The following is a 19546-nucleotide window of genomic DNA, read 5'->3' as shown; positions in this document are numbered from 1 at the left end:
CTTATAAACACAGTTTGGCGCGCGACTGCCGTGTCGACACAGTTCAGGCATTGGTCACGTGACTATCTTAAAGCGGTACGCGCACCGACACTGGGTTTGCCCTGGGAGCTCGGCGCACGCATCGGCGCAACTGTGTCGCTGGACCCATCACTAGCTGTAATTCATTGGGATCATTGGTTTTCCATTTTTTTCCCCATTTCTCTTATTTGTTTATTTCAATGATTTAGATCAGTGTAAGGATAGGACAGCCACCCCCACACATTTTTGATTGTATTATAAAGTTAACGGTTGTTGTATTGTTAAAATATGTACTGTTATCCTACGGAAAACTAGGTTCTGTAATAACATTTCGGTGGTTAAAATATTGTTTTATATTAACCTAATGGAACCCATGTTGTTACTAATTCATGTGTCTTTAATAATATGTCGTGTAGTGTGGTTTTGGGGATGTTTTGGACTGTGGGATAGCAAGCTAACTATTTAGCTTGCAGCCAGGTTTTTCTCTCCTATTGGGGGTGTGCGTGAGCGTGATATCGTGCATTGTGCTGAATGTGCCTTATTCCTGTACAGGCCTGTTGTTATTGAGGATCTCACGTGCATGTCCTCTTCGTATATTCCACCACACTGCAGGAATCTGTTCCAAAGCCATCTCTGTGTCCCTCCATCGTGCACCAGAGCACAACGCGGTGTAGTCGGGACATGCGGATACACTGGCAGCCCGGCTACGCCACTGATCTGTACTAATAAGTCTGGATAGCTCATACGTCGCTTGCGAAGCCACAGAGACGCCATCTTAGCACTCACATGTCGTACGTAGCAGACTACATTGGCACAGCGTACATAGTGTACAAAGCAGATGAAGAGGCTAACAGAACATCTATATTTGACATTAAAAAGCGGGGAGATTCTCCCATTCCTTCAAGTAACGCAACCTTCGTCCCTTAAAAACCATTTGATACGTTATTCTCTATCTTTTGGATATATTAAATGTACTTTTTCCCTTCCAATTCTCATTGCCTTTGGGACAAAATTCTACTGTGCACCCTGGCTCAGCACTCCCCTATAGCAATGATAGTTTTACTCCTCTAGAAAGAGATTTTCATTTGAACTGCACATCCCATCCCTTTTTTCCACTAAAATCCATGGTCATCATCCTTTACTTTTTATTCTTACTTTCATAAAATTCACTATGCTCTCGTCTGTACAAAATATGAATCATAAATCATAAGAGTGACTTTGGACAAGATTTAAAATCATTTAACATTTTGATGATTTTTTATTTGTTTTTGTTTGTGTCATGAAATAGAAATAACCTCTTTTCTGATCTAGAAATATATTTGAACAAAAGCCACAGGAATAATATGTGATAACCGTAATGTGTAATAACCATAAACACACACACACACACACACACACACACACAGAAAAAAACACTGAAACACAACCATAAACTTTGGGTAAGACAATACGTTGTTTGCAATCTCAAACTTACCGGTATGCATGTTCAGTAATATTATTTTCCAGAACATATCATATATATAAGTCAGTCATTCAGCAGCAAAAAAAAAAAAAGTTGTTTATCCAAATGAAGGGTCATGCCGGGTCAACTGTATGCAAACTGGCTTGCTAACTGCACTGTATACAATGCCTGGTAAGCATCATGGAAGCACTGAGATTCTCCCATTCCTTCAAGTAACGCAACCTTCGTCCCTTAAAGAAATACATATATCATGATATAACAAAAAAGTAGGTACATTTCCTCTTAGCTATTACAGAGCTATATAAACCTATCAATTCTGGACATACATTTAATCAGAGGAATTTTACACGTATGAGCTATCCAGACTTATTAGTACAGATCAGTGCAACAGTAGCACAACATTTGTATCACGTTAACCGTGCTACTACCAGCCACGAAGGGTTGCCTTCAAGGACACCACGTAATTTTAGCTGATTTCACGTTGGGAGAGCAGATTGGGATTTCTGAGCATACTTAAATGTATCAAATTATACTTCCTCGGTAAGAGTTACGTTAGAGAGTGATAAGAGTTTCCACTTATTGTTTTTATTTGTCTTTCTGCTTATTTAGACCACACATACAAGCATAATACTTGGTGATTTTCGGAGTGTCAGTGAACGCACCTCGCGGTGGTCTATTAACAACGAGGAAGTGTCGTTCGGAGGAGGACGAGAGACGTTTTTGTGAGTTGGAGGTGTTGGAATGGCATTGCTGTTGATGCGTTCATGTCAGGATAAAGTTGTTAAAGAGGCAGACTCCGTGTGACTGTGTGGGAATGCTCCACTATCCTTCGTCTGCCGACGCAGCAGCCAAGTGTGGCTTGACGTGAGGCGCATGCGTTAATTACGCTAAAAAAATCAGGAAACAAATTGGTTATCACTATGCTATTTTTGACAGCCGTAATATATAAAATAGGATGATTTTTCCACAGAAGACCTCTCATTCACCATCAAATGTACAGCATACATTTACCACGGTTAAAAAAAAACCCAAGCCCACCATTTCACAATTTATGTCTGTGTGTCACTGATCATGTGTTTCATCAAGCTTTGAGAATTTGTACTTTGTTCGGCCGTCCTTGAACGCACCATAGTTGCTGTGAGCCGCAAAAGTGAAACTTGTACTGTACGGGACAAAACACAATAATATTTCTACATTTTTCTCCTTTCATTAAACCTTTTATGCTACTTTTTTTTAATTTTTACTTTTGCTATTTTTTCTCAGTTTAATTGTATTTTTGGAATATGCCACGGGGCCAATAAATAATAACCTGTGGGCCACACTTTGGACCAGTATGTGGGTAGGTAAGTCGGACAGGAACAGAGCGCAGACAGCATAAAAGACTGGGCACTGACGACCTCCTTCCGCGTGCTCCGGTGGCCACGCCTTATAAACAGATGGCGAGAAAACAGAAATAAAACAAACAGAATGTGGATCATAACCAAAAATTTATTCAGCACCCAAATGGTCCCTAGTACCAAAAACATACGGAGTAAAATCTATATCCAAAAGTTTTCATACCTATTCTCAAGAAGGTAAATTTGAAACAAAAAACAAAAACAGTCAAGTTGTTTGCATATTTCCACTGGTCTTTCTGATGTTCATCATTTCTCTCCACAAATCCATTTTATTAATAAATATCTCTAAAACAATAACTTACAGACTTGTCGCATTGTACAGTTGAGGTCAAAATGATTAGCCCCCCCGAGGAACTTTAGCGATATTCATAGCATTTCTGAAGTGAACCATCATCATCGTGGGCCACTTTTCAATAAAACATCAACTTTGAAGATGTCTTTATGAAGGATTGGGTGAAAATGATTGAGCTTGTGCTTCAAAAACACACCTGAGCAGTTGATTAACGTTAAATCTTACATTAAATATTTTCCACTCTCTTTTAGGCAAGTACGACAACATGTTTGTGCTCATCTACCACAGAGACGTAACACACTCAGACTTTTCCCTCGGAACAAATGCAGCCTGTTTTTATCTGCGCGTGCACACACACACTTTTGAGATATGCCACCTTTTTAATCTTTTTAGCTGCCCAAAACTAGACTAATATCCCAACATCTTCAGAGGTCCATTGGACTCTACGAAACCTTCACTGGCAGCTAATCGCTCTCTCCAGTGCTGGCATGGTAATTGTTTGCATCTGCTACTGTTTGAATTAAATTGTAAACTGTCCTAGAGACTCCTAGACTCATTTCAAAAAAGGGCCAGTCCGAACATATCGTATTCAAATATTCCGGTATGGACCCTTCAGTTGGATTTCCCCACACGCTGCCCAAGGCCTCCTCTGCAGACCTCAACACTCATAAGCACTGACCTACATTTACAACTTAAATGATTTGTTCCATAAAATTGGATTCATTTATTGCCAACAGTCTATCGGGCGTTTGCAACTGTGAGAGAGACAGGTGGACGCTGGACGAACTGCTCTCCGTCACGGACAACCCCACCCACTCCATCGGACAACAGAGGGGCAGCGGAGCTCACTCTCCAACATACTCCTCCGGTTCCGTTCCCACAGTGAACGCTACAGGACTTCATTCATTTCACACGCCACCCAGCTCTACAATACCTCACCTGTCTGTGAAAGATAATTCACAACATTATTGCGCTGTACTGTCTGCCCTCCCTTGTATAAAGTGTACATTTACCTGTATTTACTTACATTTTTACACACTATTTGTGAAAATACAAATCGTTTCTTATAAACTTTTTACTTTAAATATATTTTATTCATATTGCACTACATTTTATATAAGAATGTTTTTTCTTCTTGTTCAACTATTAGCGATGGGGCTGTTTCTTGAACCAATCAGATTTCTGCTATAACAACAGGGCTGCAACTAATTACTACTTTGTCAGTCGAGGAATCTGAAGCTTGAGGTTTCCATGAATTGAGTAATGTGACCAAATCATTATGAAGCAAACACAAAGAGTTTGTGGTTTGGTTGCCAACATACCAGAAAAAGAGTCAAAAACGTCCATCAGTGTTTTCCACAGTCTTGCCTAAAACCGCTTTCATGGATGACGAAGCAAATTTAGAAAATATTCACATTTGAGAGGCTGAAATCAGAGGATATTTACATTTATACATTAAAAAAAACGCTTTAATCAAACACCGGAAGAGTTGTTGACTAAACGGACAATTGATTGATCGTCGATTAATTGTTGCAGCGCCAACACATTGTCATCATTATGGTCGTCTGGCCAGCTAAGGTCTCACTGAAGGCCCAGGTACCAAATGCACTGCCGGCCACTGCCAAAGTGCGGCCTGGAGGCCATTTTTGACCCGCTACTAGTTTTTTATTTTATTGTAAAAATAAAATGAGCAGTTACGGAGATATTATTAGACATTGCACAAATTTTCTTGGTCATCCATGACACAAAGCTTATATAGCTTACGTTACAGTATATTGATCTTCAGTCCCTTGGCTCATGCATCTTCGATGCACGAAATGTGTCAAAGTGCCCCCCCCCCACATAAGACCATTTTTCTGCCTGCTATATCTTTATTTTCAGTCGAGCATTTAATTTATTGGAGAATCGCCAGCCATCAGGTTGCATTTCCATGCTTCATTCATTTTCAACTTCACTTCACACAAAAGCCATTTTGCTCCCCTACCGTAACAAAAAATGAACCCAACCGTGACCCGAGGTATGTAGCGAACCACGAGGACGCCGTAGCCTTACACCCCGAGTTAGGGCCCGTGTCATGGGGAGAAAAATATTGATTTTATGAATGGTAAGTGGTATTTGATTTGTGTAGTATCACCTGCAAGGGAGTCAAAGCGCAGCCGGGGGTTGCGTATCTTGCTCAAGGATGCTTCCGCATGGTCACAGGAGGATGGAGGTTGGGAGACGACCGCTCCACCAACCTGAGCCATGTATCATTTTGACCTCAACTGTACGTCCGTCTGTCCATTCACATTAAAAGACATAAAAATCACAATGACTGAGGTCTGGAACTCACTGCTGGCTACTAGTGTTAAGGGTGATCAACGCCACGATTAAAAAAATATACATATGACCGTACCGACGCCCGTTATTGTTCACTCCTCCCTTCTGTCTCTTCCGCCTCTTCTAACGGAGAGTCGGGTACTTCTTCCGCTTCCTGCTCTTTTGGTGCAGCGAGTCGTTCTTCTGCTGCCTTTGCGTCGTCTTCAGCAAGCGTGTGTTCTACTACGGGTTCGTATGAAGGTGGGTTCGTGTCCCCGTCTGTCACGTCCGCATCTGCATCGTTTTCATGTGCGACGTCTGCAATTTCTTCCACCTCTGCGTACACCTCCTCTTCTTCCTCTTCAAAGGTAGCAACCTCATCCTCCTCTTCTGTGGGCTCCTCCATGGAATCATAAAGACCGTCCTCGGTATCCTCTGAGGGCAACGCCTGGTGGTCTTCTACTGGAGATGCCTGCTCTTCCATTTCAAATGGATCAGCCTCTTCTTCGGTGGGATCATATGATAGTGCTGGATCCTCAACATGCTCCTCGTACGGGACTTCCTCTACTCCTTGGTCTTCGTCCTCAACAACTTGTCCTGCTGCTTCTTCCTCATCGTTTGTGGTCTCCATAACTCCATCGTCCATCTCCAAGTGGTCCTCCAGTGCAACTTCCTCGTCTGCTACATAATCTACAGCAGGTTCCTCCATATCTTCTGCCGATTCCTCGAGTTCAGCAGCTGGCATCTCTCCAGCCGGAGGTTCCTGCTTACAAAAAGAGGGGTGGGCCCATGGACCAAACAAGAATCCATTAAGTTTGGGTGAGCATCTCGACAAAAGTAGCTTTTACTGCAAGAGGGTATCGCATTCTGATCCGGGTGAGTCAACGTGATAAGAAAGCCTCACAGTGAATAGAAGCGAGATTCCCGCTCCAAATTTGAAACTGACCAATAAGGTTTATCAGAAATTCACCCACAAGGACACTTTGAGGGTCGATCAGAGGGCAGATGGCATTGTTTCTTGTCCAAATTAGTGTACACCCAAACAGTGGACTAACAAAAAAAAAAAAAACGCTTATCAGTGATTCTCAAATGGTGGACCGCGACCCACGGAAAAAAAGCTGTGGGTCGCGGACCTGACCTGATGTCTGTGAATGCACCTCTGTGCTATTCATGTTATGTTTGTGTGTGACTTTAGCTTGAGCCGAAGCGGAAGAACATCGAGTGGGGACTTGACATGATTCATCAACTTTGCTTAAATATGTGAAATATTGTTTGTAATCATGTTCTACATTGTTCCATTTTTGAAAGCAAACGGTAAATTTGCAAAAATGATATTCATAGTTGATGGCGCCAGCCATGACGAGCTAGCTCTCGCTGTTCAGTCTCATTTATGTAGTATTCCATCGGAGTACTATCAGTCAGCTAAACAAACGTGGCGGCGTACTACACAGAGGATGTTTACAGTGATTATAGCCAAGATTTGAGCCATGTGTCAATAGTTTGAGGAGGAAGAAGCATTTGGAGATGAACTGGAGAACTTTTAGAACATTGACTTAAACCTTAAGACTTGGAGATGAAGATTGGTTGCCTTCTAAAAACAGAATGGTAAGCGTAAATGACTGGAGTTGCTTATCCTTCCACGATTGTTTTAAATCTGCTTCGTAAAGAAGTCTTTATAGCCTGTTTGATTGTATATGTGGATAAATGTTTGTTGCCGCCACCCCCATGAAGATGTTTATATAACATGTGTAATGCTTAGCAGTTTTGTCGCTATCGTGGAATAGCGTTTAGAATACATTGTGTACACAAGACATGACTTACTCCATAAATAATGAAAAAAAGTAAGTATATAATGTTTGTAAGGTTACCATTAAATAAATGTGTACAAATATGATGCAATGTGCAAGGATTACCAACCTCTTCGGCAGCCGATTCAACGGCGGGAGGCTCCTCCTCCACTACCTCGGGATCCTCCTCAAATACCTGAAAAGAAATATGGAAGACATGGTAGAGGGGAAAAAGATTTAAAAAAAAAAAAAAAACAGAAGATAATTGGTGGATACTTTGGTGTGCTTTTCTTTGCGTTCACGCTGGTGTTGCTCTAGCGGCCATAACCATAACACATGTCAAGCTAAAACTCAACTCTGACCCTCCGACATCACTTCCTGTCCTCCACATATCTGGAACACATTTACCGCAACAAGCACAAGTTTTATTTGTGTCTTGAATGTCTTATTTTCTCTTATTGTGTCTCCTATATTGGGTAATAGGAGTGTAAAGGTGACTATAGGGGTGTTATTTCATGCCTAGGGGACTCTAATAATGTTGAAAACTATATTTAGAACGTCATAAAAACGTTTTCTATGCTGTGACTACCAAAATATTCCATTCATAAATAAGGAATTCTAGTTCGGGGAAATTCACTTATCACGGTCCGGTCTGGAACCAATGAAACGCCATAAAGGAGGGATTACGGGACAATGAACCAACCTCAGGAGGCTCCGCTGTCTCCTGTTCTTGTTCATCCCGAGGTTCTTGTTCAAATAAAGATTCATCCACAAGGGCCTCAGCCAAATCCTCAGGTAATGCATCTAGAAAGTAGGAGAAAAGATAAGGTGCAGTCTATGGCGGTAGCGTTCCATCCATAACAAACCGTGCTGAGGCTTCCACTTCATACAGATTTTTGCATTGGAGGCCAAGTATCCGTGAAAGGGATACTTGGGATTGTTTGACATGAAGTTGTATGACATTCCCATCAGTGGTGTAGTGCATCGGTGACTTATGACCCGAATATTACCCCTTGGCTACTCCTTTTCTAACCTGAAAATTGGGCCTGCCTTGCGCAATCGTGCAAGTGACGCGCTCCCTCCCTGCTCTTGCCACTCCCTCACCACGTTTTCGGAAAAATGTGGCGGCTGTGGCCTCCGCAAAAAAAAACAAAAAAAAAAACATACGGTGGTTCGTGACCGAGGCCTTACCTATGTTCTACTGTGGAAAAAGGTAAAAACAAAGGTTTTTTTTGCTGAGGAAAGACAGGAGTCTAATTTTTCTTTTTGGTTTGGTTTGGTTTAGTTTATTTGAACATGAAGGTTCCAATGGAATACATCTCATGAATCATTCTTTCACAGTTCCACATGTCCAAAAGGAGTAGGAAGAAGCAACGCTTATTTAATCCTACCCCCCATCTATACTACATCTATTACAGTACATGTTGTTCACTTCCTGCATTCCATGTCATGTTTTATATGACAGTCATTATAATAATAAATAACAAAAAAAAAACAAAGACAAATAACAAGCATGACAGAACATCATTGAGATGATGAAGACTCTTCTGCTTGTATTTAGCAAACATCAACTGCTTGTATTGTTTATGAATTTCCTCATCTCTGTACTTTATTTGAGTTCCTTACTCAATCCCTTCCATCATTTAATTCCACACACGGAAATGCTGTGGGTTTCAGCGTAGTTCTCACATATAAATGTTTTAAGTTGAATTTTCCTCTAAGATCATATTTCTCCTCTCTGATTGAGAAATACTGTATGAGGTTTTTGGGTAACGAGGTATTAACTTTATACATTATTCTAGCGGTTTGAAAGAATACTAAATCTGCTAATTTTAATATGTGTGATTTTAAAAATAAAGGGTTTTTGGTAGGTTCCATGTTTACAGTCATGGAAAAAACGATTAGACCAGCCTTGTTTCTTCAGTTTATTGATCCATTTCAATGCCTGGTAAGATATAAAAAAAACAAATGTAAAATCATTAAAGTTCCTACATGAATAGCTATAGCATTGTACTGCCAAAAATGTAACTGTTATGAGCTATTTTTGTTGCCATTGCTATATTTTTCCAAACAAAAAGGTACCTTTAGTTGTATGAGGCATTAAAATGAACAAGAAACTGAAGAAACAAGGGTGCTCTAATCATTTTTTTCCATGCCTGCATATAACCATACAACACGATATTCTGTGTGCCTTGAAAAATCAGTCAAAAATGGTCTAAGACAGCTGATATTGAAGGGGTTGTCTTCTGAAAAATGGCTGGGATTGGATGAGTTTATAGAAAAAAAATGGACAAAAAAGTTGAAATATTATCTACATGTAAGGACTATATCCATATACAGTATATCTACATGGGCTAAAAAAGAAAAAAATACCAGTGGCCCTGCATACTTGTACTTTCAGTGCTTATTGGCGTTTGTTCCACAACACTACCGCCACCAAGTGTTGGGAAACTGTACTGTAACAGAGGTGCGTCTCACGTATCAACAGCAACATCTCCGGTGTCTTCAATGCATTACCTGTATTAGGTCCAGTACCTGTGCTGAGTAAATCCACTTCCATCGCTTCCCAATCATCTTCCACAGGCACAGGGTCAGGCTCCACTACATCTGTGGACAAATGAGCACAAGTGGGCGGGGATACGGCATATCTTGGTGACATAAAACGCTAAAAATACACAAGGAAAAGGCAATTATGACCCACATGACCCAACAATGAGTATGACTGCCAGTAGAAATATACAAACAAGTCTGAGTATCTTAAGTGTCTTATTTTCTCCTATTGTGTTTACTATATTGGGTAATAGGAGTGTAAAGGTGACTATGGGGTGTTATTTCATGTCTAGAGGGCTCTAATAATGTTGATAAAAATGTAGGATTTTTATGGCTTATGTCCTATTTTCTCTTATTTGGTCTACTGTATTAGGAAATGTGAGTGTAAAGGTGACTATAGGGGTGTTATTTCATGTAGAGACAGCTCTAACCATGTTTGAAAGCATATTTAGGAGGTTGTAAACAGGTTTACTATGCTCTGACTACTAAAATATTCAATTTATAAATAAAGAATCCTAATTCGTGGAAATTCACTGATCACGGTCGGGTCTGGAGCCAATTAACCGCCATAAACGAGGGATGACTGTACATTGTAAGTTATTATCCAGTTTAATTACCCTCAGCTGAAGGTTCAGGATCAGAGGTCTCCAGAGGCTCAGCAGCATCTTCATCATGGGAAGCAACGTCAACAGTTTCCTCGTTCAGTTCTACGTGATTTGGTGACATAATTACCTGGATTAGAATTAGCGACGTCAAATCCAATCAACTAATGAAGTATTCGTGTAAAAACAACCACATCTTATATTTGAACACTTTCCGACCTTGTAGAAAATACTGAGCTGTACAGTATATACACACACATATATACAGTGGCGTGAAAAAAGGTTATCCCCCTTCCCGGTTTCTTATTATTTTGCAAGTTTGTCATGCTTGAATATTTCAGATCATCAAACAAATGTAAATATTAGTCAATGACAACACTACTGAACACAAAATGCAGTTTTTAAATGAAACTTTTTATTAAGGGAGAAAAAAAATCCAAACTTACATGGCCCGGTGTGAAAAAGTGATTGCCTGCCGCCCCCCCGTTAAAACATAACTCAACTGAGATTAATTGAGATCTATAAGTGTGGAAAATGTTATAACGCCATTTCTAAAGCTTTGGGACTCCAGCCAACCACAGTGAGAGCCATTATCCACAAATGGCCAAAACATGGAACAGTGGTGAACCTTCCCAGGTGTGGCCGGCCAATCGAAATGACCCCGAGAGCGCAGCCACGACTCATCCGAGAGGTCACAAAAGACCCCACAACAACATCCAAAGAACTGCAGGCCTCACTTGCCTCAGTTAAGGTCAGAGTTCATGACTCCACCATAAGAAAGACACTGGACAAAAACTGCATGGCCTGCATGGCAGAGTTCCAAGACCAAAACCACTGCTGAACAAAAACAACATTAAGGCTCGTCTCAATTTTGCCAGAAAACATCTTGATGATCCCCAAGACCTTTGGGAAAATACTCAAAAGTTGAACTTTTTGGAAGGTGTGTGTCCCATTACATCTGGGTTTCAGAAAAAGATCATAGCAACAATAAAATATGGTAGTGGTAGTGTGATGGTCTTCAGGACCTGGAAGACTTGCTGTGATGAATGAAAGCATGAATTGTGCTGAAGGAGAATGTCCGGCCATCTGTTGGTGACCTCAAGCTGAAAGCAACTTGGGTTCTGCAGCAGGACAATGATCCAAAACACACCAGCAAGTCCACCTCTGAATGGATGAAGACTTTGGAGTGGTCTAGTCCAAGTCCTGACCTGAATCCTATTGAGATGCTGTGGCATGACCTTAAAAAGGCGCTTGATGCTGGAAAAGCCTCCAATGTGGCTGAATGACAACAATTCTGCTAAATTCCTCCCCAGCGCTGTAAGAGACTCATTGCAAGTTATGGCAAACGCTTGATTGCAGTTGTTGCTGCTAAGGGGGGCCAACCACTTATTAGCTTTAGGGGGCCATCACTTTTTCACACAGGGCCATGTAGCTTTGGATGTTTTTCTCCCTTCATAATAAAAAAAATAATTTGAAAACTGCATAAATGTTGAGTTGTGTTGTCGTTGACTAATATTTACATTTGTTTGATGATCTGAAACATTTAAGTGTGACAAAATAAAAAATCAGGAAGGGGGCAAACACTTTTTCACACCACTGTATGTTATGTATTGCCATTCAGGCCGTAGTCATGACAAACATTACATGACACAAAAGGTATCCTTCCAAACATTCTCCAGTTATTATGGCGTTGAATTACCCTCAGTTGAAGGTTCAGGATCATACGTCACCACGGGGTCAGCAGCATCTTCATCATGGAAAGCAACGTCTACCGTCTTCTGATGCAGTCCTACGTGAGACGACAGATGTCAGTGACTCTCGCAGATACAAAAATATCAGCTAAATTGAAGTGATTCGATGACATAGTAATGACTGGGATCACAGACGTCAAATCCATTAAATGGACTGACAAATATTTCTATACAACTGCGTCTCATGAAAAACAGCCAGACACGAGAGTGAGCAAAGGAAAAATGGGGTAAAAATCCCCTAGAAATGAGTACAATAAAGAAATATGTAATAATTTCTATAATATTAAATATAATATTAAATTGCACATTAGTTTCTTCCAGAGGTGGGAGCAAGTCAGCGTTTTGCAAGTCTCAAGCCGTGTCAGGTTCGACGTCACCGGGGTTGACATTCCTTTCAAGCAGGCCTGTGACAATAACTGATCAATCGAGTAAATAAAACTAAGTCGGTCATTTTGCTGGCCTCGATAAATTGACATGTCTCTCTCTTTACCGCACAGGCTGGATGACAAGAGGCTTCATTCTGCACATTGGTGACGTTAGTTTCATGTTGGACTTTGGACAGTCGTCTCCGTCGCTGTTCATTTCACGTTGGCGGGTGAATATTCGCCTCTGTAGCAACAACGGTAGTTCCCCCTTGCTGTGCAGGGACTGCTCTCTCATGGTGTGGGGAGCTCGCATGGGAAGTGTGTGTGGAAATGTCGTCACAAACACTAAACAGCCCTCGCCTGAACTAAACATGTCGAGGCGGCAAGTGGAAACGTCGGCGAAAATACTTTGATACTCTTACTAGCCACCGAATGTGAGCATGAGCTCACGTACAGCAATAGCTGGGTTAGCTTGGTTTAGCGCAGCATGCTAATGCGGCTGTGTGAGTTGTGTTTTAGTACTTGTTAATGACACCCAGCCTTTTAGGTTGGCCGCTGACTTCGTGCAAGTTGTGTTCGAAATACGGACAACAGCCATGGCTTCAAGAGGCACTCGATTGCTATCTCACTTAGCCATAGTCAAAACACATCACACTTCAGGCCTTCAAAATAAGAGCGGCGCACATCCTGTCTAACAGTGGTAATGAAGAGTGTCACAAAAATAGCTTTCATTAATAAAGCTATTACAGTTTCATCTGCAATTTTATTTAAAAAGCTCTTGACTTTCTAATTACAATGTTAAATACTTCTTCTTCTTGGTAGCGTGTTGACACATCCCAGTGTTAATGACTGGCGCTCGCACAAATGTAAGCCACAGCCTCGTTGTTTGTTCATAGACCTGATTGGGCGTTAAAAGACGCGTTCAATGAGGCAGATTGTGTGGGAAAATGTGGTGTCTTGCTGGAAATGATCACGTTAGTGGAATACACATTTCACTCAACACGGAAAATCCGAAGGGCTTTCAGGTCATCAGACGAAAGCCCGAGGCATTGAAGTCCAAGTCCAAGTCTTTGATAACATTGTCAAGTCGAGTCCAAAGTCATCATCATTGTGACTCGAGTCCACAGTCCTGGTTTTCTCTGTGCTCCACTTAAAAACAAGAACGTTAGTTTTATTGTGGAGGGAAAATAGACTGACCGAGCAGAATTTTGGCATCCTCAAGGTCAAAGTCACCATCCCCGTCTTTATCATACGCCACCAGCTTACCTAAAACACAAGCAACAAAAAAAAGATGTGAAACATGTTAAAATAATACAATAAATAATACAATTATATAGTAATAATACATTAGTTTATATAACACAGTCCAGCAAAGACAGCCAACCTTGAAATGCTTTATAATCAATATGACCTGTCCTCACACCAGTTATTAATAATTAGCAACCTTGCATAATAGAAATGACCAACAATAATTGAAATGATCCACAAAGTCAAAATTCCATTTTCCGGTCCAGTGCATTTAAAACTTGGCACAAACTCTAATACGAGGAATGTGTGAGGCTGCACAACTCCTGCCACAACACAGAGCTCAGTGCTTGCTTCTTTTTCCTGTTGTGTTCCTCATGAAAGCAAAAGCAAAGTGGTGTGCTTTTATAGAGGTGTCCTGTCACATTGCTAAGATGTGGTCCCCGTTGCAACAGCGGGGAAAAAAAACAGCTTTTAAACTTTGCTGAAAACAATGGACTCTCGATATCCAGCAAGCTTTGCAGTCACAATTATTTAGCACGACAAGCTCTACCACAAATGTGCAATGAAGTCAGACAGTTGCTCAGCCTGATGCATGCTGGAGGAAAATGTTTGCTATAAAAAATACGATGTTTGACTTTTTTGATATTTATTTCAAAAAGAGAATGGCCTACTTTATTTTTGACGCTATTTTTAGATAAGATTTTTCTTCATGAGCATCTTGCATGAAGCTTTAACATTTCAAAAAAACATCCTCATGTTGTGTGTTATTTTAATAAAAGAATTTGACACGCATATTGTGCTTTGATTTTGTCTAAACTCACTTTGCAAAAAAAAATATCAGGATATATATCGTATATCGATATTCAACCTCTTTTAGACATTTTTTGCTAAAAAGAGACCATTTCAGTCCATTTCATTTTCACTGAGTTTTGTCTTTTTTGGTTGTTTAATTTATTATGTTGTTTATTTAATTTATTTAAAAGCTCTTGATATTCCAATTACAATGTTAAATACTTTTCGGAAATTAAAGTTTATTGTTTTTGATATGATGTACTGTCATTATATTGCCATATAGTTATGAAAAAAATGGTTTAAAAAATGTCAATGATATCAATTATCGACAATAATTTGGATCGTGACAGGCCTAATGGTATGGATGACAGGGTTTTATTGGTGATTCGAGTCTTCTGGGCACATTCGTGGCAACAAAATGCCTCACTGACTTCCATTAACCCCTTAGCATCTGGGTATGAAGTGAAAAACAAAACAAAAAACAGTCCTACCAAAAGTAAAGATAAGATGTGAGAAGAAAATACTGTATGTTCAAGACCAGCCTTGCATCCTGTACTTACTTACCAAGAACTCCTTGATAGTCAACCAGGTTGAAGTACACCACCGCTATGGATGTCCAGACGCCCAGGAGAGCAAGAACAATAAACCAGGTGAAGAATGTGCTGCTACTGGAACCAGAATCGGCCTTCTTTCCTTTCTTGCTGGTTGCCTGGACCTTAGTACTATCTAAAACACAGAAAGTGGCAGTATTGCATCATGTTTCTGACAAAGAATGAAGTATTGATTATCGCTAAAATACCATGTAGCACTGTTCCATCTTCACACGTTTGGATTAAGAGGCAAAGTATGTGTATTTCCGCTTCCTTCCAGGGCATATTCACTCATCTCACCAGCGTTTCCAGTACATTCATGCGTTTGTGGTGGCCCGCCACTAATGCATTTAGACCGCCACAGATTAGTTTTTGCACTACCATTTAAAAAAATACAACAAACAAATCTAAACACAATTTATACTGTAACAGTACTTTCACTCTTAAAAGTATTTTTACTGTATTTTAAATTTGATGTACTGTATGTCCCAATACATTTTCTGTGTTGCCAGAAACCCCCAAACAATCTAAAACAAAAAGGACATGCAAACAGCTGCTACACAATCAAAATGCTGTTTTTCAAAAAGTGGCTCCATAATTCAGATTAGCACGGAACAAATGTTATCGTTTTTGCCGAGCGAGGACATTGCCTCACCGTAGCAGCGAGCAGCTATCTGCAGAAGAAGGGGACAAACGGGCAAGGACCCACCATTTCTCGGCTGAGCTCAAAGGTCGGCTTCACACACGCTCTGTCTGCCCATCAATGCAGGAAAAAAAAAAGACTTAATAAATCATGTGACTTGCGAATCAATACATTCAACGACGGCTATGCAATGCCCAGAAGCTTGACATAAACCCCATCAAGGTCAGATGTGAGGAAGTAATTAATAATTGACACAATGCCCGGCCATTAGATGCACTTTCGTTACCACAAGAACGAGGAATCGATCAGTCCGAGCTGCTTGCAGCACAAACTAAACCTGGGGTGTCCAAACTTTTTCCACTCAGTGCTGCCTATTGAAATACACTCCTGATTAATATGTTACGAGCAATTGAAAAATTGCTAGAATTTATACATTTGGCACTGTTGGATCTTAAGAAGGTGAAAAAAATGTTTAGAGTTAAGCAATTTATTGCAAACGAACATTAAAGTGAAATAGGCTGTTCATCAGCTGATCAAATGTTTAACACCATAGCTCAATAAAAACCTGAAACCCCCCAAAAATAGAAATAAAATGTTGGAAAAAAAGGAGGGAGTAAAGAGTAGCTGTGCCATTCAAAAATGTGTTGGAATGCTTGATGCCAGTGTTTCCAGGAGGCTAGTGGGAATGTTGCTCCAGTGGTGAGGATGGCTTCAAGGAGGGCATCCACTGTCTGGAGCTCGTGTCCAGTTTTGTAAATCCATTCCCAAATGTTCTCCATTGGATTTAGATGAGGGGAACACGCAGGATGGTCCAGAAGAGTGAGTTTATTGCAGTGTTGTCCTGTTGAAAAAGCCAGTCATCACCACACAGACGAGGGCCTTCAGTCGTGAGGGACGCCCCCTGCAACATCTCCACATAGCCGGCTGCCGTTTGACGCCCCTGCGCATCCTGAAGCTCCATTGTTCCATTGAAGGATCGTGATGGCGCCCCCTCCACTGTGTCGTGTGGAAGACATCTCAGGTGGGATCTCCTTGTCATGCCAGTAACGTTGGAAGCCACCAGGAAAGTCAAGGGAGAATAAAATGTTTTTCCACCTTTCAATGTTCCATGCTTGGTGCTCTCCTGCAGAATGCAAACATTGAACGAGCCTCTGAAGAGCCTTTTTCTTTTTAAAAGCCTTCTCTGGCAGATGGCGTCTGATGGTTATCGGACTTCACTCGGCACCATAACAACCTTCATTTGGGCCGTGGATGGTCCCGTCTCTTGATGGACAGCTAATGGGAACCTCCTGTAACATTTTGTGGGTCTACCGCTTGACCTTTTTTGTTCCATGAGCTATCAGGATGTTTGAAGAAGTTTGAAATGACTGTCTAACTGCGTCCAACCTCAGCAGCAATGGTGCGCTGGAAGAGGCCTTGCTAATGCAGCTCAACAAGAGAGAAAGCTTTTTTGCCTTTGCCATCGAGAGGTCATGGCAGTGTGGATACCAGACACTAAATCACATTCAATACACATTTTTGCCAACACTTTATCTGTAAAGGCTGTGCTCTTTGACATTTGATGAGCCTATTTCTCTTTCATGCTTCTTTGCAATCAATTGCTTCCTCAAAAATGTTTTCATCCCCCTCCCATTTCTTCCATTTGCGTTTTGAAGCTCGAATTAGAACCTCCTTAAGATCCAAAAGTGCAAAATGTACATTCTTGACTTTTTTCAACTGGTCTTAACATTTTGATCAGGAGAGTATGATGATATTATTACTGTTATGTGCGGCTTTAATAGTCGACGTGTATGTCGCCCACTTATGCGTCAACTGTGACTAAAACACCAGCCCATGAGATGGAGTTGTGTTGGTGGAGACCCTACTGAAGTCACACAGAAAAGCAAAAGTAGATATTTTAATCTTTCTGTACCGCAGCAATGCTTCCATGAATAGAAAGACTGCAAAGAATCCATCAAGTCAAAAACATGGCACATCCTACTGTGGTATTATAACTGTTTTTTTCATAGTTCTGTGGAACCCTGGTTAGCATCACTACTTGTTCCAGAAGACGTGAATTGAACCAAATAATTTTTTCCCTGTAAGAAATCATGCAAAAAAGCCCAAAAAACATGTTTTTATACTTTTACAATTGTAGTTTTACATGCAGAAAAAACTGTGACAGGCATATACGGTGTTACCTCGGTTAACATTCGCCTCGGTCAACGCCTTTTTCGGTTAACATCCCAAATTTTTGTTAAAACTTCGCCTTGGTTTGCGTGTGCCCGTTTGTCGCGCGGTTTGTTTAAGCTGCAATCTTGGCTCACGACGGAATCTGGTTATATTTGCACGCGATGGCCACTGGCCATCTACACACTTCAGGTATCAACTTATTGCCACCCCATGTGAGCAATGGCCTCACTTTGGCCACCCCAATGAAAAATGTCTGGCTCCGCCACTGTTCGCACAGGGAGTTCTGCTCTAACCATAAATAACTATTACTCTGAAGCGAGTTTGTTAAAAAATGTCATGTATTCTACATCACACCACAAAGTGATCTATAACCATGTCAAATGATTAGTCCTACCCTAAAAGTATGTTGCACGCCCATTCTATCCTTTACTGGATGGATCTTTTATTGGATTATGGACCTGACTCACATTAATTGAGCCGTACTTTCGTTGCGGTATCATTAATGCTTTGAAGCGCTATTTTCATAACCACAAATTCAATTTTGTTAAAAAAACTTATTTGGGTCGGGTGAGGGGGCGGCGGGGCCGTCCAGGGGGCGGCGTTGGTTGACCTCAGGGGTGGTGGGTGGGCGGGTTGCTGCATCCTGCGGGTGCCGGGCGCCTACTGCTGCTGGTGGCGCTGGCTCTCCCTCGTCTCCTTTGCCTCTGGTGGTGGGGCGGGGTCTGCCCTGGGCCCTCCTGCTCGGCTGCCGCGTGGGGTCGTCCGGTGTGGGGTGTGGGGGCGCGGGTGCCTGAGCCCAGCTGCCCCTGCGGAGCTATCTCCCCCTTGGGTTGCCCCTTTTTATTTATTTATTTATTTATTTATTTTTATTTAATTAAATTTTATTTATTTAGTTTATTTTATTTTACCGATTTATGTGTGTGGTGTATGTGTGACAGGTGGGAGCTGCTTGTTGTCCTCCGGCGCCTGCGGTTGTCCCCCGGGTGACTGGGGGCGCGGAGGTGGGGGGGATCCCTTGCTTTCTCCCTTCAGCTGTGGCTTGGTGGGCGGGGGACACTTAGTGGACACTTAGGGTTTGGGGGGTCTGGTCAGGTGAGGGGCCCTCCGAATGGCAGCTGTCCCCCGATTTTAATTGCATCATTAGCTATCATCCACATACACACCTATCATATACATGCACAAAGATACACCCCTCAGGGACACAGAGACCAGCTCTACATAGCTGTCCTCTTTTATTTTATTTATTTATAATTATTATTTTTTTTTTTTTTATTGCATTATAGACACAATCACACCTGCTTTCCCTGGACTGACACGTGCTGCGGGAACCTCTGCGCTCTTGTGGCAGGTTCGGCGGTCTCCGGGGGGCGGTGCCAGTGCTACGGGTGGCCCGTGTGCCACCGCGGGAGCTTGTGGTTGCTGCGCTGCGGAGGCTGCTGGGGCGCTGGGCCGGCTGGTGGTTTGGTGCTTGGTCATGCTTGCGGGTACTGTGGGCCTGGGTGGCGGGGTGGGGGTGGGCGTGTGCTCTGGGGCCGGGCCCGCTGGGGGGGTTTGTGCTCTGCTGGGCCGCTATCTGTGC

General features: G+C 41.7%; 1 protein-coding gene across 2 annotated transcripts in view; it reads right to left on the bottom strand.

Annotated features, from left to right (window-relative positions):
- Window positions 1–1779: 1779 nt before the first annotated feature.
- The window catches only part of asph (aspartate beta-hydroxylase), a 23251-nt gene continuing 5484 nt past the window's right edge, over window positions 1780–19546 (bottom strand). The window contains exons 2-9 of one of the 2 annotated variants that reach the window (XM_054762688.1): window positions 15127–15288; window positions 13720–13788; window positions 12106–12195; window positions 10422–10511; window positions 9772–9861; window positions 7958–8058; window positions 7385–7450; window positions 1780–6230 (exon numbers count right to left, since the gene is read on the bottom strand). In XM_054762688.1, the coding sequence (XP_054618663.1) occupies window positions 5574–6230; window positions 7385–7450; window positions 7958–8058; window positions 9772–9861; window positions 10422–10511; window positions 12106–12195; window positions 13720–13788; window positions 15127–15288 (1325 nt within the window). In that variant the 3' untranslated portion in view covers window positions 1780–5573. The remainder of the gene's footprint in view (window positions 6231–7384; window positions 7451–7957; window positions 8059–9771; window positions 9862–10421; window positions 10512–12105; window positions 12196–13719; window positions 13789–15126; window positions 15289–19546) is intronic. The other variant, XM_054762696.1, reaches the window with a different exon arrangement.

This window comes from Dunckerocampus dactyliophorus, chromosome 2 (assembly GCF_027744805.1).
Source record: "Dunckerocampus dactyliophorus isolate RoL2022-P2 chromosome 2, RoL_Ddac_1.1, whole genome shotgun sequence".
NCBI classification, from domain to species: domain Eukaryota; kingdom Metazoa; phylum Chordata; class Actinopteri; order Syngnathiformes; family Syngnathidae; genus Dunckerocampus; species Dunckerocampus dactyliophorus.
This window is presented reverse-complemented; position numbering and strand designations above follow the sequence as displayed.